Below are 19,746 nucleotides of genomic sequence, written 5' to 3' on the forward strand. Positions count from 1 at the left end.
TAATAGATAGTAAAAAAAATTCGTTGCTCATGAAGGGCCACATCAAAGCCCAAGGAGAATCCTCATGTTCTCCACTTGTTCGGGGAAAGTCGCATATTTGGCGGCATATTGCATCCAGAAATACTGTCGCTGCTCAACACTAAAGCAGTCTCTGAAAGCTGGTACTTGAATCGCATATTGGGTGAAAAGGAACTCCAGGTCCACGAAGTCCTTGCTATCTTGTTCGCCACGCCTGGAGAAAGCGTCTAGTTTGGCATAGATCTGGAAGACCAAACCGAGTACCGAAACGGGAGAGCCCAAGGGAGTTGGTCTATGAGGATTGATATGCTCGCGCGAGGACTGAAGGTCCTCTGGTGTCCCCAGGTTACCTGCAGTGATCACTATTTGTCAACCGCCTGTCGATTACTTCGGCGAACACCCCGGAATAAGCCACAGGCAGGAGGATCCACACTCACCACTAATAACAATATCCATACTGACCGCTAAATCTGGTACGTGGGGGAATTCCCCATCCACACTGCGGCCTGTGTCAATGAATATTTGAACGGAAGTTCGGCCATGAATAGCCGGGAAATGGATACTGGCAGCGGTCAACCAAAAAACGTCCCACACCATCACGAATAGACATGGAAGGAATAAAAAGAGTCAGGGTCCGCTCAGTACCGGGGTTCTGCAGTCAAAATCTGTCTTAAATGGTCCATCGAGGTGGCAACTGTAATATCGATGTCCTGTGTCCGGCGTCTACAGCCTCTCAAGTAAATAGCCCAGCCACCGATGAAGGCGTAGGTAACTCGACTCGACTCGAAAAGCGCCGCCACGAACCTCGCTGCGAGGCCTAGATGTAGGAGGTCGGCGGTATTGGATGGGTAATAGAGCTCCGCGAAGCGGTCCGTGTTATAAATCTCAGCCATCTTGGGCGAACAGGTTAGGGGCTTTGAGAGTTCGGAACAAGATCTGCTGGTACCCAAGCATCCGAGTTGCCCTCATTGTCACGGGGGAGGGGAAGAAGAAATGGTGGACCACGCTATCCGGTGAAATTGGCCCCCGGCGAAATGAAGCATTAAAGGAGAGCCGCGAGTACACGTGACATCAGTATTTAGCCGGGGACTTTCCATATCTGCATTCAGCTCTGAACCTTGCAAGTTCTCTATCTCCAGGGGCTATCTGAGAGCCTTTCAAGCTTCTTGATTTATTACCCCTTATCATCTGTGGATCCTGTGACGTTGGCTTGGAGGTAATCTATATAAAGTGACCATGCAGCTAACGAACACCTTAGCCGACGGCTCGCTCGGATGCCCTGCCTCTCAAATGAGATGGAGATAGAATTACCCAACTTGAGGTATATCATTAGCCGCGCGGGCAAGCCAAATCTCCGGTTGACCCACCAGATAGACTTCCGAGGTCGGCAGGCTATCTGCTTACGTGCATCCATGAAGTTGCATACTTATATTCAAACGTGCTCTCCTCCGACTACTAGATCTAGTTTCCAACTAGATCAACTGATAAGCAACTAGCACCATGGCCGCTGTGGTAGTTAGTATATTGCTGCAAGAAATAGCCCCGAGGATGACAAAGTAGCATTAGGAGGACTATTCAATCAACCCTTCGCCAAACCTTCTAAGCGACCTTGTAATAAGTGACCGATGAAACAAACTATATCCCTCAAAGTAATAAAATGGAAAGGCATCAAGTCTGTACATCTCCGGGGAAAAAAGCTCGACCAATCGCACCTGGTGACGTTGTTGACGGGCTCCACTTCTCTACTTCTCCAACTTGCACCTTGTGTACACCTTCCACTTTTCCCAACCTTCAACCCTCCCCACCACACAATGACTGACCTAACACCCACACTCAGCCAGCTGGTCTCATCCAAGCATGGCCCGACAATTCCTTCCCAAAAAGCCCTCCGGCCATCCACTGAAACAGCGGACGAATTCCTAAAGGAGGCATATCGCATCGTCAGCCACCCCTCCACCACCACCCAAACCACCAAAGCTAACCAAGACAACTAAACAGAACTCCCACATCCAATCCCTCCTTCAATACCTCCAATCAATTCGCCACGCCTACCTAACTACAACAGCCCCACAACGCCGTAACCAAACCACTACCCGCCAAGCACACTCTCCACCCCCAACATCCCAGCACCTCACAGAACCAGAGCGCGACGCAGTCGACTCTTCAACAGCCCTCCTCCTTCGCGATCTCGCAGCCTCAATCTCAAATCTTGCTTCCGCCGAAACCCTCCGCCAGGACACTGAAGCTACCATCCTCCGCAAACGCTACGGCCACAGCGCTGCAGGCGCTCTGCTCTTCCGATGGGCAGGCGGCGGTGGACCAGGCGACAACGAAGATGCGCAAGGGAAGTCAGCAGAGCAGGTACAGGCGGAGGAGAGCGCGAAGGTTCTCCGCACAGTGCGCGAGAGCGTGCTCTGGCGTTTGAGGCGCGGATTGGAGGGTGCGGCGAGTGTGCAGCGAGGGATGGTAGAGAAGAGGATTGACCGTGTGCGCGAGAAAGAGAAGAGTGTTTTGTATAAAGCTGCAGGTAAGGCTGCGGCGTCGAAGTCTGGGTCTGGAACGGCGCAAGGTGGCTCAGAACGACAAAGTGGCTATAATGAGAAACCTGCGTCTCTGCCGACTCCTGATGCGGTGCATCTGAGCGAGGCTGATACAGCGCGAATTGAGGCGCAGCTTTCACCGGAGCAACTGCAGCTCTTTGCCGAAGAGAATGATACTATGCTGCGCCATTATGAGGATACATTGAGCAAGGTCCAGTATGTTTTTGTCTTGTCTTGTTACTGTGCTCTATGGCTAATTTGTGCTTTAGAAATGCCGAGAAATCTCTTATTGAGATCTCGTCTCTGCAGAGTACGCTTGTATCTCATCTTTCTACCCAGGAAGAGTATATCTCGCAATTGGTCAGCGATGCTGATACGACTAATACGAATGTTGGGCGTGGAAACAAGGAGCTTAAACGTGCGACCGAGCGCCGGAGTACGGCGCAGGCCGTGTTTTGGGGGACTGTGGGCTTGTGTACTTGGCTTGTTGTATGGGATTTGGTCTTTTGATCTTATACCGTGGACATTGTGCCAGGACTTCGAGTGCATTAATGAGATATTTGGGCTTTTCTTAGCATTGGCCCTATACCGAGGTAATAAAAAATCGGACTTGCATCATTTCCATTCAGCAATGATTCCGAATCCTATTATTGTGAAAATATATTGTGATTTTAGTAAGGGAACCAAGTCGAATGACTGGAACTACCAACTTAAATTCTATCAAGCGCGGGAGAAAATCCTAAGGCGTTTCAAGCCTAGATCTACAAGTGATAATCGGACCCACTAGTCCAACAGTATACAAAAGAGAATCGATGATGAGCAAGATAGCCAGCCAAGGACCGAGATGTCATATAAAGACCATGTAAGGCATGGTTTTGGGGTAATCAGTGAGAAACAAAACGCCAACCCGACTTGGTTGTCCCAAGTGCAAGATGTTTTTGGATAACATCTACAAACTCTCACGCACAACACTATCAACAGCTTCAGCGAAGTAGTCGATATTATTTGTGTTCAGACCAGCCATTGAAATACGACCATTCTTAGTCTGCAGCGATCGATCATTAGTAAATCTCATGAAATCAAGGGGGGGACCAAGTACTCACCATATAAACATGCCACTTAGACCGCAAAGTCATAACCTGCGCCTCACTCAATCCCGTGAACGAGAACATACCAATCTGCGAGGTAATATGATCCCAAGAGCCAGGCGTCCCCTTCTTCTCAAGCCTCTCCCGCAAACCAGCCCGCATCTCCAGAATCCGACCACTCATTGTCCTCAAATCATCCTCCCACTCCTTAAACAATACAGGATCATTCAAAATCCGACTCGCAATTCGCGCCCCATAAGCAGGGGGATTAGAAATCTCCGACCGCTGCAGGATAGCAAGCTGACTAGCTACATGCGCAGTAGCAGTCGACGCGTCCGCACCAGGCGCCGAAACAAAATGGAACGCACCCGTGCGCTCACCGTAGAGACCGAAGTTCTTGGCGAAGGACTGCGCGACACAGAGCTCAAACCCTTGCTCGATGAAGTATCGGATTGACCATGCATCCCGGTTCAGGTCACCGGATGCGAAGCCCTGGTATGCTGTATCGAAGAAGGGGAATTGAGAGCGCGCGCGCATGGCAGCGGCGATCTCACGCCATTGGTCTTGGGTGGGGTCCACGCCTGTGGGGTTGTGAGCACAGGCGTGCAGGAGGATGACGGAGCCGTTGGGGGCGTTCTGGATAGATTGCATCATGCCATTGAAATCAAGGCCTTTAGTCTGGGTGGAGAAGTAGGGGTATGTAGCGATGTTTAGGCCGACATTGGAGAAGATTTGGTGGTGGTTGGCCCATGTTGGGTTGGAAAGGTAGACTGTTGGTTTTTGGGGGTGGAATTTGGCAAGGAAGAGGCCGCCTAGGTGGACGGCGCCGGTGCCCGAGATGGTTTGGAGGGTGCAGATCTGAATACAGGGATGAGATTAGCTTGTTTGGGTGTTGATTGCACGGGACATACCCGTTTCTCTTTGATGGCGGGGCTGTCGGCGCCGACAATCAGCTTCTGGGCTGCTGCTGTGAGATCGGGCAGACCGCCGATGGAGAGGTATTCGTGGTTGAGAGTGGGATCATTGTGGATGGCGTCATCGGCCTGAAGGGATGTTTAGCAAGAAACAAGACATCAACAAAGAAACCCGATAAGATAGAATGGAGCTCACCTTCTTAACAACAGGCAAGATCCAGGGCTTCGCATTGTTGTCGCGGTAGGCACCAATGCCCAGATCAACCTTCTTGTCCGAGGGATCCTCCCGATAAGCCTTCATCAGGCCAAAGAGAGGATCTTCGGGGGCGGCAGCCACCGTGGAGGTGGTGAAGACGGAGGGATTGGAGGGACCCATGATGTGTGAGGAGATGGAGGAAAGACGATCGCGAGCCGTCGAAGAAGGGGAAGCAGGGGAATTTGAATGTAAATTTGCCATGATTGTCTGACACAGAATATATTACGCGACAAACGTTTTCCCCGGAATTGTCACCGAAACCTTGCTGCTTGCGTTCACCGGATGAGGAGGAATGAGGGGGTGGAGTAGAGCGGTTAAATCAGGTTGCGGCGATTGTCAGCGTATACAATATACTTGAAATAAAATCAGAGGCACTAAGAAGAGGTATTTTGTTGCAGCGTGATTCTATATATACACGAAGCTATCGCCGAGGGAGTCCACTTGGAACCGAGGAAGTTCCGTATCTTCTTCGTTGTGATGGAGAGTGGAGTTCACATGCGAAACATGTGTAAATAAGGATTTACTATAACCTCGATGATCGATCAACTGACTATGGGTTACGGGGTCAGGAGTATCCATGTATCGAGGTATATAAGTACCTAAGTGAGTATTCAGTAGAGATTTGTATTCTGGATGATCATGAAATTTTCATTCATTAATTACTTCAAATACCAATTACCCGGTGGTCTGATGTGTGACCTCCGACAGGCTCATCCCGCCGCGCCGCAAATCGTGTGTCATCCAACGCCGAAAAAAAAAAAAAAAAAGACGCAGTGGATCCCTTCTGGAAAGAATCCAGACCTATGGCCTGATACCTAGTTATGTATTCTAGCTCGGTTTATAATTATCCGTTCTCGCTGTCTCCAAGGTCGCGTGTGAAGTGTTTTGCCCCTTACATATTCTCAAACGCTCCAGCGGTCTACAGTACCTGGATCATAACAGATAACCCTAGCAGAGGTATTGACTTGGAATCGAGATAAAAACATCCCTAGATCTGCGCATATATCGAGAAATCCCTATCATCTGAGTGTCCTTATCTTGCTACGGAATGCCATCGTTAATCGTTTATCCCCTCACCTGCCAGATATGCGATAAGTACCATACATTATCTTCAGAGTTATGTAGTATCGGCCAAGCCTTGGGCTGCACGTTCTATCCCTAAATCTCCAAATTCCCACCAAACATTAACAGGTCCATAACAAAATCCCTTCGTCTCGAGGCCATGAGGAGAAATGGCAATCAGGACGATCCCGGAACTCCGCACACAAACCGGACTTGCTCCGACTGCAGCCGTTCCCCGGAGAACTTGGGGAAAATCGGGAGGCATTTCCATGACATCAACGGGGGTTTGGATCAACATAACATGATTTCCTTCCTAGGTAAATAGTCCCTTATCCGCCCAGCGGAACAGGTATCCATGTCCCAGGGTTCTGAGCTGCTCATGATTATGTACCAAGTGTATCTGGAACCCGTGGACTTCATACGAGATATATGTTTTGCATTGCCCCGGGGCTGAGCGAGCCACCCACGTAGGGCAGAGTGGACGGAGATTTCAGGAAGGCTTGGATCCCCATTTTTTCCGGCTTCTTTGTTCATTTTCTTTTCCCCCCACACTGTCTCCACTGCCCGTTTTGCTTTTTGGTTCTTCCCCCCGCTGCCAAGGCGCGGAGATCCCTTTTGCCGATGTTAGGCTTGGGGTTGCGGGAGTACTTGCCCTAAATGTTAGTATCATGACGTCGAGCTCCTTGAGTATGTATGCTTTGTATTTCCTAATTTGCGGGATTTACATCTCCCTATGGCTCAATGTACAGGAAGTATATGCAAAGGTGTCAAGATCCACAAAAATGGAAAACAATGAAACAAACAGGAAAGAAACAAATTTTCCTCCGTATCTCAAACGCCTATGTCCAACCAAAATCCCATCTCTTGTAATTCGTAACGCCATAATCAGCTAAATCTGTGCAAATCAATATGTAAAGCTGGGAAAAAAAAGTCATCGAATCATGCAATCAGAATGACATGTGTCAGTTTCATCTGCTGGAGTTGGTGGGCAATCCAGCAGTTTCATTGGTTTGAGGTTCGGTTTCGGTCTCGGTCTCGGCTATGTGCGCAGGGGCCGGGACCGTGGGAGTCGTCACTGTCGGCGTAGTAGCGCCACTTTCACCGGGACTGAGACTCTCGACACCGTGGGTGCTAGAGCGAACGCGGAAGCGCTCGCGAAGTCGGGTGCTGAGACGGTGGCGGCTGGGGGCGGGAATAGCGTCGGCAGCATTGCCCTGGTTCGCAGCACGGACATGGCGGAGGGCAGCGAGGCGCTCCTCCACGGTGGCATTGTGCATACGACGGGCATTCAAGTAGTTAGTGAGACGGTGGTGGGAATGTCGGTGGGTTGTTGCATCAGTTGAGGTTCCAGCCTCCTCGGCCGGGGTTTCCTCCGGATGCTCGGCATTCTCATCTTGCTCGGCATTTTCTTCTGTCTTGGGCGGATTCAGGTCGATACGACTGAGGGGAGATTAGATTGTGATTACAGTAGATTTGAAGAGAACATACCATAGAGGACAGGTGCCGGACACGTTCACCAGCCAAGGATCAATGCACTCCGGGTGGAATTGGTGTTGACAGGGCAGTACTCGCAGATCTTGGCCCTTAATAAAGTCATCTGTGCAGATGGGACAGGAGAAATTGCCAGCATCCGGTGCTGCATCGGTTTTATGCTCGGGCGCAGCAGCAATAGGATGATCGGATTCCTGTTCGGGAAGGTCGGTCTCACGAGTGGTCTCCTCGACATCAGCAATACTCTCGGAACGAGGAGAGTGTTCATGGCCAGATTCATGGCTGACCATCTCAACGTCTCGCTTGGCGGCATCAACACCATCTCTGGGAGATTCATCCCCAAATTTGACAATGGGAATCGTTTCGAGCATGGCCCGGGCGATACCTCTTGCCCTACTCTGCCTGACACGACCTGCCACGCGACGAGGTCCATATCTCTCCGGATGACGATGAGCGCGGACAGCACCTGTGATAATGATGCCCAAGAAGAGGGCAGTGATAATACCGGTAATACTGTACAAGATGATCATTGCTGCAAATCTAAGTTAGCATACTGATGCAGATATATATCGGGGAATGAGTGGAACACAAACCAGTATTGGGACTATCTCCTCCAGTACCAGTACCAGTACCTGTAGCGCCGGTGGAATCGACACTAGCCAGCGGGGCCGACATACTGCCGATTGCTGTGAATGTATTGTTTGAATCAAAGGCGTCTTGTAGAAGGGTTGAAGCTCGCCAACTGATGACAGTGAAGATATTGCGATAGTTTTCCGCAGTATTATCCGTGGTCAAATTGCAGTGCGAAGCTGAATTACTGTACAGGATGATTGCCCCCGGTAAGGTCGACTGACTGTCAACAGTGTCGATGGTGCGATCCGCTTTGAACGGTCCAGGGTAATCGGCAGAATCACACGGGATACAAGCGATTGAGGAGGAATTCAGGCCAACCGAGTCTTCCGCGACTACTTTGGTGACGTTACCCGGGATATGAAAGTCCTGACAGAAAATGAGCCACGCGCGCCCGGGAGATTGGGGGCTAGATGATGGGGGCTGAGGGTACCTCTTTCTCACTATCCGTTAGGCGGACGAGGGACTGTGTCAGCGGGGCGAGGGTCAGGCCGTTCAGAGGACCCGAAGCCTGAAGACGAAAGCGAACGGAAGAAGACCAGGCCAAGTCCTGAGAATAGTTCGAAGGGAGGACAGTCACGGTCGCCAGCACCGAAACGAAGAAGTAAAAGAGAAGAAATGGACCCATAGCCGCTGATGTACGGGACTCAGCGGAAGCGTGGGGTTAACGCAGCATTAGTCAGGGCCTCAAAAAGTGGGAGTTGAACAGGAAGTTTGGGGGGAAGTGGAGTGGCATATGAACGAACAATAAAACAGGAAATTAAAAAAGAGGGGAGAGCTAAGGCCGATCATAGTATGGATCCCCGTGGAGAAAGTAGATCCATTGATCATGACGATAAGCCGGATGGTGGAAGTTCGGGGGTTCCATGGTCCTCGGTGCATGAACTTGATATCATACATGGATCATTATCGTGTCTAGGTAGTCTTACTCGGTCACCTGTGATCTCGATGTAAATAAGATTCGGTGTCCAGGGCTGTGTTAGTCGAGTGTTTGACGGAGGATCCATAATCCCATATGGGTTATCTGGAGCGTGGGGGATCCACACGATTGGCCGTTCTCGCTTCACGCACACAAAGACCCCAAGAGCACCTGTCCTAGTCCTATTCCTAGATCTCATTAATCAGATTGATCATATGTATGTAGCTATTTGTTTCCAACCTGACCCTGCATATGTAGTTGAGACTGGATGATTTACGAAAAGGGGTTTCGGGTCTCGGACCTCTGGAACCCTCGGGATCGTAGGTATCGTTTCTCTTTCCTTTTCTGCTCCCTTTTCCCCGCAGAGATGGCCTGGGATCAACATGGCAAAAGCAAAACTCGGGACTATCGGACGTGAATCGCCAACTGGACGACCGCCCGAACCTTAAACCCGTTCATTCTGATGATCTAGTCTTTTGTCCGGGCCTAGATGGTGTGAATGTCCTTCATAATGTTGCTCACGTTGTACACGGGACATATTCTCCCAAACTCCTGAGCCCCGGATATTCATTTGTGATTTGCGGAGAAGGCAGAGTGGAGAGAGGTCGAGGCTCTCATGGACCGACGTACAAGAGCAAAAGAGAGAGAGGGAAAGTGAAAAAATAAATAGAAAATGACGAAAGGGCATATTAATAGTGATTCCCTGTAATTCCTGCGTTTTTTTAGCTTTTTCCCTGAGAAGAGCGGCTGCACCCGCTCCTCCGCGTTCTTCTGCAATCCCTTCCTTTTCCCCTTCGCCTCTCTCGATCGGCAGATCCACTGATGACAACTTGATCATTATCACTCTCAGGGCGGGTGTGATGCGTCGCACCATGGCCCAGGACGATGATCCATCGGCTTGGGAGTTTCGCTTCGACCGAAAACCCGTTTCATCGTACGTTGTCAAAGGAGGAGAAAAAAAAAAAAAAAACCCACCCCCTCACACTTCTCACAGAAACCCCGTGATCGCAAACCTCGATATCGAATATAGTGAATTGGCTCAGTCATGGAAGGCCTTTATTCGCCATGTACCGGCTGAAAATCGTGTGGTATGGGAGGAGCGGCCTCAGACGGCTACCGATGTTCAGGCTCTGGTGCGCAACCTACACACCCTTTGGATGTCTCGGCCTCGCCAGCGGGTTACCGGCCTCTGTGATCGATTCGTCCCCACTATCGAATCTCATGCTCAGATTCTTGCTGTCCTTCCCGATGGTAATTTGTACTATACCCCGTTACTCTATGGGGTGCTGCAGTCGGTGATCAAAGTGAGTTGCAACCAGGCCTGGGCCACCATCCCCATATCTCCCCACCGTCCACTAACCCACTTGTTTCATCTAAAGGCATCGTCAAATTACCACCGGATCCTCGAAGGACTTCTTACCGCATTAAATAATATCACTAGTGCCATCAAGCCCCCCGCGGATCTCAATGCGTCCCACCGGGAGCCCGTGGCCGAAATCTACACTCTGATCTTTTTGTTCCTAAATGAATTTATGGATTGGTATGTGCGGAGGTCTACGTGCCACCTATTGAGGAGTTACAGCCAAGACGCCTATGCCCACTTCCACCCCCTAGTCCTTTGCATTCAACGGCAGGCTCAAACTCTCTCCGGGTCCTCGGATGCAATGGATGTCGATGATGGCTGGGACTCCGCATACAGCCCACGCGCCCTGTGGGAAGAGTCGCAGCTCAGTCAAGTCGGACGGGAAGGAAAGCGACGCCGACACGCAGCCCAAAATACCATGACCCGACGCCTGATTTGGGATATTCAACAAGATGCAGAGAAACGTGATCAGTTGAGGGAGACACGGGACAAGCTCTTGAAGCAGATGCTACAGAATACAACAGAACAACTAATTCCTGCAGAAGAGCAGAGCAACCGTATTGTGTGCTTGACTACCGCCGCACCGGACCTTGGTAGGAGACATCCCTTTTGGACGCCTAAGCATGTGAACTAACTCTACACCAGTAACACCCCTTGTGGAATGGTCTCGGGGGTCCAAGCGTCGTCTAGCCCGTCTTGAGCTTCAGAGTGAATCCAAGCATCTCCAGCCCTTCTTCGATTGCGAGGATCAGATTCCACACTGTGACCCGGACGCCAAGGTTGTGACGGAAGCCAATGTGATAACGTCCCTCAAGAAATGGGTCACTAGTCCTCGTTCCCAGGCTCTAGCCGTTGCCGGGTCCCAATCTGGAGAATCGCTGAGCCCTGTGTCCCTGATCGCCGCATCTTACGCCTTTTTCGCTCGCGAGGCGGACCTTCCGACCCTCTCTCACTTCTGCAAGCTTTCTTCCAAAGAGGTTCCGGGACAGACCCCTCATCAGCAAGGGCTGATTGCTCTGACCTATAGTCTGATCCGACAGATGATCGATAACTTACCGACGGTGGTTGATAGTGACTCATTACTTGATCTCACTGCGGAGCGGTTCCGTCCTATTGATGGCACTCTGGGTAGTTGGACAGCGGCCTTATCGCTGGTGGACACTCTGCTCCATTTTGCACCGCCGTTATTGGTCCTCATTATTGATGGTATTGATATAATCCACGATGAAACGACGGATGATGCTTTGCGAGAATTGATCCGCGTGCTACTCACGCACACCCGTCATCAACCGCCTAGCGGAGACAGTCCTGGCCCCACGTTCTTGTTCAAGGTTCTCTTTACCGTCGCCGGGCGTCCGAGCGCATTGGTCGAGGCCATGTCCGAAAACGAACTCGTTGTGAGCGAACCCACCCTGGCCGACGAACCCTCGGCATCAGAAATTGTTCTGACCTCTGACCTTGGTGCAGTCATGATGAATGCATAAGCCGGCGTCGTACGAATCTTCTTTTACGAATCTCCTTTACTCTGTTCTTATTTGCTCAGTCTCTTACGGAGGCTCAAAGACCCTTTGCTTCATAGATCTGCACATTGGGGTTGATTTGGGTCCCAGGTTCATAACGATTGCATGAGGTACGAAGCAATGGTGATGACTTTGGCAAATTCTTGGTTTTCTTGCTATTTTACTTGGGAATATCTTTTCTGGCTCTGGTGATACCTCTTGATCGTTCTCCATTCAACCCTGTTACTTGGCGTCTGGGATAGGCCCTGGATATAGGGACCATTCTCTTGGTCCCTCTGCACTTGCTTCACCCATGGTAGACTCTGTACTTTACTACTTGGTTGTGATACCCTTGTCTAGAACTACATTACTTGTTTTGATCGGAAACCATAATCCGAAGCCCAATGACCTTTTCAAGTGGACCAGCCCCAGCGTTGGATGTCAAAATGCGGGTCTAAGTGGAAGAAATGCGGGGAATCCCCTGGAGATTGGATTCCGACATTTCAATACTTCAATGCCCCGCAACACATAGGATTGAGCCCACATACAAGATGAATGGACACACATCAATCCCACCCCGCCATTTTCAGGCCGCTTCTATCCAGTTGAATGATTTCAAGCAGATATGCTCGCGCACAGTCGATATCTCCACCTACCCATTGGCCTGTGCGGTGGAGCGTAATATACCAATCTATGACCTCGGAGCTCTAAATGCAGCTTTAACTAGCGCCACTACTCTGCAGCTGCAGGATGAGTGGCATCACATCCTGCATACTGGGCCAGGTGTCTTCGTCCTGCGAGACATGTATAGCCCCGTCCGGTACAGCCATGTCCTATCCGCAGCGAACGCGGCCTTCGATCGAATCATTGTCAGGGAACGCGAATCCAATACCTCCCAAGGTGACCACTTCGCTGCTAGTGGCAGCAACGACCGAATTTGGAATTCTTTCAACAAACATGGCGCCGAGGACCCCGCATCATTCGTCGATTACTACGCCAACCCCTGGTTAGCCGCCGTCTGCACTGCATGGCTCGGCCCGGGCTATAAGGTAACCGCGCAGGTTAATGCAGTCCATCCTGGTGGGGCAGCCCAAGAGAGCCACCGTGATTTCCACCTAGGGTTCCAGGAGGCGGACGCGTGCGCACGTTTCCCAGCACCAACGCAGCTGGCAACGCAATTTCTCACCCTGCAGGGAGCCGTAGCACACACGGACATGCCCGTCGAAAGTGGCCCTACGCGCTTCCTGCCATTTTCGCAAACTTATGCGCCAGGGTATCTAGCCTGGCGTCGCCCAGAATTTCGCACCTTCTTTCAAGAGAACTACGTCGCGTTGCCGTTGACTCTGGGAGACGGTGTCTTCTTCAATCCAGCGCTCTTCCATGCGGCGGGAGCGAATGTGATGGACCCGAATAACGGTGGGGTTCGTCGCGTCGCGAACCTGTTGCAAGTGAGTAGTCCATTTGGGAAACCGATGGAGACCGTGGACTCGCTACCACTGGTGGAGAGCACTTGGGATTTGCTGGTCCAGCGGTATAAGGCTGCTGGAAACAAGATTGCCAATCAGGACCTTGATCCTCAGCAGTCGTCACTGGAAGCTCGCGAGATCAGGGCATTCATCCAGGCTCTCGCAGAAGGATACCCCTTTCCTACCAACCTCGACCGCCGGCCACCTGCTCCGAGTGGCATGGCACCCGAAAGTGAGCAAGATATTGTGATGCGTGGACTGGAGGCCGAATGGAGTCGCAAACAAGTGGTTGCTGCGCTGGAGCAGATTCGACGTGACGAGCGAGCATAACTGGATACCTGCCTAGGTACCGACCGATGTAGGTACGTACTCAATATGAAGTACCACGTACCTCCCTGATAGGCCTTAACCTGAAACGTGATATTGGGCCATTTCGAGGCTGGATGCTGTCAAACATACACATCGAACTGCACACATCACATGCCCTCATCTCGAGTCAGGGTGCTGGACCCTCGGATCGGGCTTGAGATTCACAATATAATTGGCTGGCAATTTATAGGGCACAGTGGGGCCGAGTGGGACCTGCGTCCATGGCTTGTCGGAGAACGAGTTGTTGGTGGCGATTGAGGGGAACAGGGGTACGTGTACACACCCACTACCATGCACTAGGCCTGATGTACAACCTTCAATTCAATCGTGATGAACTGGATTAATCTATCTGATCGGACATACAATATAATCCATATGTAGACCTCAGATCCGTCATCTGGAATGCGGCTATTGCCCCTGTGGATCATTTTATCTGCGAGGAATGGGTGTCTCACATTTTTGTGGCTTTCAGCCAACAACATTGTGAAACAGGAACGGAGTCGCGTTTTTCTTTCAACCACAACTCTATTGTACCGTAATTTGTTCACCTTCACGTCAATCTCCCTCATTTCCACTCGTTTGGGTATTCGAACCAGTCACTCTTTGAAACAATCAGGCTCTACTCGATCCTACACCCTCGGCTGTGCCGATCTTAAGCTCCACAGACACACCTGGCCCAGCAAGTTCTTGACAGGTAGATCAGTCCACGAAGACCCCATTGATTGATCGGAGAACCCTCAAGCCAAGTAAGACCGTCTCGAGCCGCGCAAGAGGTCTAACCTCAAGTTTTACTGGGTCCTGCAGCCCGTGAGGGGGGAAGGAAAAAACGGCCTATGGAGTTTTTTCCCACTAAATTTCTCCACTGAAATCCTCAATCGAGCCAACCAGGTTGAGAAATCGATCGTCGCCCCAGAGGACTTTATTTTCATAAGAAACCGCTCCCTTCCTTTCTTTTTTCCTTTTCCGAGATGAGGAGCAAGCTGGGAATCTCTCCCAAGCATTCGGTTATACATCGGTTTGAACAGATTCCCGATCAGCCGCACGACGGGATGCATAATCCCAACGACGTCACTATTGATATTCCCCTCACCGATGCCCCTAGCCACAATGGTACGGGGCATTGGGGCTCCGGATCCGGTTCAACAAAGGGCCTTGTCCCACCGGCGGAGGGGGAGAAGCAGGGCATTATCGCGCCTGGCCGCCGTCGCCGCATTGATTCTGATATGGATATAATGCGTGGTAAAGCGTCGGAGGCTTCCGATGATGGTACCATTAATGCGATTGGCCGGATCTACCAAGCTATCTACAATTTCTCGATTGTCACTCGTTACATGATCTATGTTGTTCCTATTGGTCTTTTGATTGCTATTCCGATTATCGTCGGAGCCACGGCGGCTCCGAATGCGAAAATCGCGGGTGTTCATATCTATTGGTTCTTTACCTGGATCGAGGTGGTCTGGGTCAGTTTGTGGGGGTGCAAGGTCATGGCAAAGTTCCTTCCATGGCTTTTCCAGTTACTGTGTGGTATCGTTAGCTCGGGTACTCGCAAATATGCACTTATCTTGAGAGCCCTCGAGACTCCGTTGACTCTTGTGTTGTGGTGTGTCGTCTCGCTGGTGACTTTCATTCCGGTATGTATTAGATACATCGTTAAGGCTGCGTAGGATACTAACTTGCCGTGCAGATTATGACTGAAAACCCCAACAAGCAAAATGATGGGGATACCAGCGAGAAGGCCTGGGAAAAAAGCGTCAAGAACGTCCTGCTTGGCTTCCTGGTCTGCAGTCTTATTTACTTAGGTCAGAAGGCCATTGTGCAGCTCATCTCGATCAGCTACCACCGCAAGCAATTTGACTCTAAGATCAAGGAGGCCAAGCGCAATGTCTACCTTGTTGGTCTACTGTTCGAAGCCTCCCGCAACATGTTCCCTATGTACTGCCCGGAGTTTAGTGAGGATGATTCGACTATTATGGACCCTATTCTCAGTCAGGCTACTAAGAAGACGAAGCGGTCCTCGATCATGCCCCTGCGTATGGTCCAGGATGTTGGTCGCACCGTCGGTCAGCAGGCTGGCCGTCTCGGTGACAAGGTGCAGGCTGCGGTTGGCAATGTCGCCTCTGAACTTACTGGAAAGCAAATGTTTAACAACAACACCACTCACGCCGTTGTTGTCTCGGCCCTGGAGCGTAAGCGCTGTGCCGCGGCCTTAGCCCGCCGTGTTTGGATGTCCTTTGTTGTTGAAGGCCGGGATTCTTTGTACATTGATGACATCGTTGAGGTTCTGGGACCCGGCCATGAGGCCGAGGCTGACGAGTGCTTCGCTATGCTGGACAAGGATGGCAATGGAGATATTTCTCTCGATGAGATGATCCTTACTGTTACGGAATTGGGACGTACGCGCAAGGCTCTCAACCACAGTATGCACGATGTCGACCAGGCTATCGGTGTGCTGGACGGCTTGTTGTTCTCTGTTGCTGCCGTTATTGGCGTTTTGGTTTTCATCTCCTTCGTGACCACTGGCTTTGGTACTGTCATTGCTGCTGGAGCTACTTCGCTGCTCTCCCTGAGTTTCGTGTTCTCGACCACCTGTCAGGAAGTTTTGGGTTCTTGTATTTTCTTGTTCGTCAAGCACCCCTTCGATATCGGTGACCGTGTTGATGTCAGCGATAAAGACTATATTGTGGAGCGTATTTCTCTCCTGTTTACTGTCTTCCGTTCTATCAACGATCACCGCTTGACCCAAGTCCCCAACAACATCCTGAACAGCTTATGGGTTGATAACTTGACCCGTGCCAATGCCATGCACGAAAGACTCACTGTCCCTGTCGCCTTCGACACCACATTTGCTGAGGTTGAGGCCCTGCGTGCCGAGATGGAGCTCTTCGTCCGTGATAAAGAAAACTCTCGTGACTTCCAGCCTGAGTTTAACGTTGAGGTGATCGGCGTCGGCGACCTCGACAAGCTCCAGCTACAGGTTGATATCCGCCACAAGTCCAATTGGGCAATCGAGGCCGTTCGTTCCTCGCGCCGCTCCAAGTTCATGTGTGCCCTAGTTCTGGCCATGCGCAAGCTCAAGATTCGTGCCCCTGGTGTCGAACGTCCAGAGGAAGAGTCCAAGGACGGCGAGGACGGCGATGACAAGGGAGAAAACCCCGATGATGTCAAAAAGTCGACATTGATGGAACCTGCGGCGGCCGCCGCAGTCGCAGACGACGCCTCTCTGGCCGCCGACACCGCGCAAGCCACAGGTATCGACAGGAAGCGCTCATCCGGCACACTCACCCAACGCGGTTCCACCAACCCACCTAACGAAGCCGCCATCGCGGCCGCCCTCAACACCCGCTCGTCCAACCTCGACCTAGGCCCAGAGGACACCAACGCCCTGCACCGCACCGCCACGAACGCCTCAAGCCAAGGTGCCCGCCAACTAAGCGTGAAAAATGGCGCCACTGGCTCAATCGGCCGCGAGCCCTCAACCGGCCACCGCAAAGCTGGTCTTCGCGTCTCCTACAACGAGCACGACCCTATGCCGGCTCCCCTCTCCCCTGTTCCCGCCGGCCTCACTCCTTCAACGAGCAGCGTCCCTATACTCCAAACTCCCGCTCCCCCAGGCTCCCGCGGTAGTGCTCGCTACGAGCCCACCTCTCACATCCCGAACCCAGACCAAACCCAACCTACAATCTTTCCCATCATCGGGTCTCCCGAGTCTGGAACCTATAACACATCCTACTACAACTCTCATTCGGACAACAACAACCACTACGAGTCTGTCGAGCTAGGCGGCTTCAATGGTGAACAAAACAGGCCTCACGAGTATCCCTCTGCAGGTAGCCAGAGCCACTACGAAGAGCGGTACGACCCCGTCTCTCCGCCTTCGATCTACTCGCCTCCGCAGAACATTGATGCGGAGAGTAGTGGGCGTCGGCCTTCGTTCTTGTCGCGTACTTTGAAGCGTGAGAAGTCGAACCAAAATGATGGGCATGACTCTTAGTCCTTTGTCACATTCTAACTTGCATATCTCATTTCGTTATTTCATTTCCACTTTCTTTCGTTCCTTTTTCTTTGGGAAAAAAGGTGTTTATAGGATGTTTTCGATCACGAAAATCTTTCTTCATTGTTTTTTTAATGTATGATACTAGAGCCAGTTAAATTTTCTCAGATTAGATGCATCGATGATTGCCAATGGATGTCCTACGGGACTCTCGGATTTACCACTTTTTCTACAATACCTGAATGTTTCTATATGAAGATTATCTGTCGATGAGCGGCAGAACGTGAAGTCATTTCAAGATCCATAGACATTCAGCAGTAATGAGTAGAGGCAGATATATTCAGCTACGCTCTATCTGCTAGAGTACAATCACAATATAATACAAAGGTATGCCCAGAGCAAGGTGCAGAAAAACCCAGCACCCGTCTAATGAAACACCCGAACCAGATCCAGTCAGCACTGAACTTCAGATCTACTTACTACCAGTCTCCTTCCACGGATAACCAACAGGATCATCCTTCCGAATCCAAATCTTCGACTTCTTCTTACTAACAACATGCTCCACAAACACCTCCCGCGTGTACTGGGCCTTATACTTCCGAATCCACCTAGGATCCCAAAGCTCACTCGCAATACCGAGATCCTTGCAGCAACGCACTAGCGCATTAGACCTACATCCCTCTGTAGCAGTGGGGATTCCATCAGGCGAGAAATAATCCTGTTCGCCACGGGCAACGGAGACGAGTCTGGAAAGTACATTAGTCATTGTTCCGAATCTAAAGCTGATCCATATCCAAGTAGGGAACTGACCGTCCATGACAAACAAGCGCATACTCCCTCGTAACAGTCTTTGGTGTAACGATACTCTCACTTCGCGGAACAAGACCCCAAGCTCCAGGTCCGAATGCCTGATTCAGTACACGTCTGTACTTGATTTCGGGTAGGTAGACGATTCCATCGGGCTTGATCTCGACTTCTTTTGGGTCGATCTCCGCGAGTAAGATATTAGCGGCCTTCTCTGGGAATGGTTCGGCAGAGAGACCGTGGAACGAGCGTGTCCAGTCGATCTTTTCTTCGGCGGCGCTGATTACGTCGAGGGGTTTATCGGCTAGCCCGCTTTTGGAGATGTTGTCTGTTGTCTGGCGGTTTGGGGTGGAGGTGACTTTGGATTGGGTGGAGGGCGTGTAGGGTGTGCTTGTACGTGTGGGCTGAGCGGCCGGTTTGGGTGCTGGGGATGGTGTAGGCGTGCTGTTTGCACGGGTGTTGCTCGTGCTGATGGCGCGCTTGCTGAGAGCGAGGTAGGGGGCTCTGGTGCGCGGAGCTTGAGTTACGCTGGGGATTTGTTGGATGTATTCCAATGCCCGCCAGGGACGGACACGTAGGTTTGACATTGTGGTTGGAATCGGGATGAAGCTGAGAGCTACAGGCTGCGCGAAGCTGAAGCTATCTGCGGAATATGTCACGTGATGTGATATATCATGCGAATTTACTAAAACGTTCGAGAATCCAGAACATTGAGGGGAAAGAATTGATTGAAGATTGGAGGGCTTAATTGTGTCAAGAGTACTAATACATGTTTGGATTGCACTACGCGTCCTTGCTCTCGGTGCGTTGGTCGTTGCCCTGGCGCTTCCAGCATTCACGGAAAGCTTCCATCTAGGTCGACTGTCAGATACAAGTATACCAATGTAATGGAGTAGCTTTTGGAGCATTCGGGCGCTTCACAATGGGATGTAATGCCACAAGTTGGCACTTTGAAGGGGTTGCGAAGTCTTAATAACAATCAGCTGACACTGGACTCACCTCCTCCTTGCAAGCCCGCCAGTCTTTCTTGACGAAATAGCAATCATTCATCTTGTCCTGCTCGGCTGTGACTTGTTAGAGATTGTTTGACGTGAATTATTCATCAATGAGCTACTTACCATGGCAGCCAGTGCTGAAGATGCGTTTGTCCCTATCGAAAGAGTCAGCTTAAGGTCTAATGAACGCTGCCAAAGCTCAATTACCACTCATCAGGCTCATCATCATCTTCAGGAATCACTTTAGGCTGTTCCGCGTTATTCGACATGATTGAAGTATGCAGGAGGAATGATCGGGGATCGACGGCTGGCGTCGGGACATCAGTTCTATCTTCTATCTT

The 19,746-nt window shown here is 51.0% G+C and overlaps 9 protein-coding genes across 9 annotated transcripts; 4 read left to right on the forward strand and 5 right to left on the reverse strand.

Moving 5' to 3' along the window:
• Positions 1 to 42: 42 nt before the first annotated feature.
• Positions 43 to 911, reverse strand: N7484_008432 (nucleotidyl transferase AbiEii/AbiGii toxin family protein; the record flags this gene model as incomplete). Its single annotated transcript, XM_057118819.1, has 3 exons — positions 43 to 380; positions 456 to 580; positions 664 to 911. 3 exons carry the CDS (start codon positions 909 to 911, stop codon positions 43 to 45), a joined length of 711 nt encoding a protein of 236 aa, XP_056968374.1.
• Positions 912 to 1,829: 918 nt separating this feature from the next.
• On the forward strand, positions 1,830 to 3,068 carry N7484_008433 (uncharacterized protein; the record flags this gene model as incomplete). The annotated part of the gene is made up of 3 exons (XM_057118820.1): positions 1,830 to 1,958; positions 2,017 to 2,774; positions 2,828 to 3,068. 3 exons carry the CDS (start codon positions 1,830 to 1,832, stop codon positions 3,066 to 3,068), a joined length of 1,128 nt encoding a protein of 375 aa, XP_056968375.1.
• A 439-nt stretch (positions 3,069 to 3,507) lies between these two features.
• N7484_008434 (aspartate aminotransferase) lies at positions 3,508 to 5,017 on the reverse strand (the record flags this gene model as incomplete). Its single annotated transcript, XM_057118821.1, has 4 exons — positions 3,508 to 3,603; positions 3,662 to 4,504; positions 4,558 to 4,689; positions 4,757 to 5,017. 4 exons carry the CDS (start codon positions 5,015 to 5,017, stop codon positions 3,508 to 3,510), a joined length of 1,332 nt encoding a protein of 443 aa, XP_056968376.1.
• A 1,829-nt stretch (positions 5,018 to 6,846) lies between these two features.
• N7484_008435 (RING-H2 finger protein) lies at positions 6,847 to 8,645 on the reverse strand (the record flags this gene model as incomplete). Its single annotated transcript, XM_057118822.1, has 4 exons — positions 6,847 to 7,318; positions 7,367 to 7,901; positions 7,963 to 8,368; positions 8,433 to 8,645. Coding segments are annotated over 4 exons (1,626 nt in total), but the record flags the coding sequence as incomplete, so codon positions are not given.
• A 1,145-nt stretch (positions 8,646 to 9,790) lies between these two features.
• N7484_008436 (uncharacterized protein) lies at positions 9,791 to 11,765 on the forward strand (the record flags this gene model as incomplete). Its single annotated transcript, XM_057118823.1, has 4 exons — positions 9,791 to 9,852; positions 9,913 to 10,222; positions 10,298 to 10,874; positions 10,927 to 11,765. 4 exons carry the CDS (start codon positions 9,791 to 9,793, stop codon positions 11,763 to 11,765), a joined length of 1,788 nt encoding a protein of 595 aa, XP_056968378.1.
• Positions 11,766 to 12,331: 566 nt separating this feature from the next.
• On the forward strand, positions 12,332 to 13,576 carry N7484_008437 (phytanoyl-CoA dioxygenase family protein; the record flags this gene model as incomplete). Its single annotated transcript, XM_057118824.1, has 1 exon — positions 12,332 to 13,576. The coding sequence occupies one exon, from the start codon at positions 12,332 to 12,334 to the stop codon at positions 13,574 to 13,576; it is 1,245 nt and encodes a 414-aa protein (XP_056968379.1).
• Positions 13,577 to 14,583: 1,007 nt separating this feature from the next.
• N7484_008438 (serine/threonine protein kinase) lies at positions 14,584 to 17,606 on the forward strand (the record flags this gene model as incomplete). Its single annotated transcript, XM_057118825.1, has 2 exons — positions 14,584 to 15,246; positions 15,300 to 17,606. The coding sequence occupies 2 exons, from the start codon at positions 14,584 to 14,586 to the stop codon at positions 17,604 to 17,606; spliced, it is 2,970 nt and encodes a 989-aa protein (XP_056968380.1).
• A 472-nt stretch (positions 17,607 to 18,078) lies between these two features.
• N7484_008439 (putative mitochondrial genome maintenance protein Mgm101) lies at positions 18,079 to 18,997 on the reverse strand (the record flags this gene model as incomplete). The annotated part of the gene is made up of 2 exons (XM_057118826.1): positions 18,079 to 18,352; positions 18,417 to 18,997. 2 exons carry the CDS (start codon positions 18,995 to 18,997, stop codon positions 18,079 to 18,081), a joined length of 855 nt encoding a protein of 284 aa, XP_056968381.1.
• Positions 18,998 to 19,193: 196 nt separating this feature from the next.
• N7484_008440 (uncharacterized protein) lies at positions 19,194 to 19,674 on the reverse strand (the record flags this gene model as incomplete). The annotated part of the gene is made up of 4 exons (XM_057118827.1): positions 19,194 to 19,262; positions 19,410 to 19,474; positions 19,529 to 19,560; positions 19,613 to 19,674. The coding sequence occupies 4 exons, from the start codon at positions 19,672 to 19,674 to the stop codon at positions 19,194 to 19,196; spliced, it is 228 nt and encodes a 75-aa protein (XP_056968382.1).
• Positions 19,675 to 19,746: the final 72 nt, after the last annotated feature.

Source organism: Penicillium longicatenatum (assembly GCF_028827895.1).
Source record: "Penicillium longicatenatum strain IBT 33135 chromosome Unknown contig_6_segment0_segment0, whole genome shotgun sequence".
In the NCBI taxonomy this organism is placed as follows: domain Eukaryota; kingdom Fungi; phylum Ascomycota; class Eurotiomycetes; order Eurotiales; family Aspergillaceae; genus Penicillium; species Penicillium longicatenatum.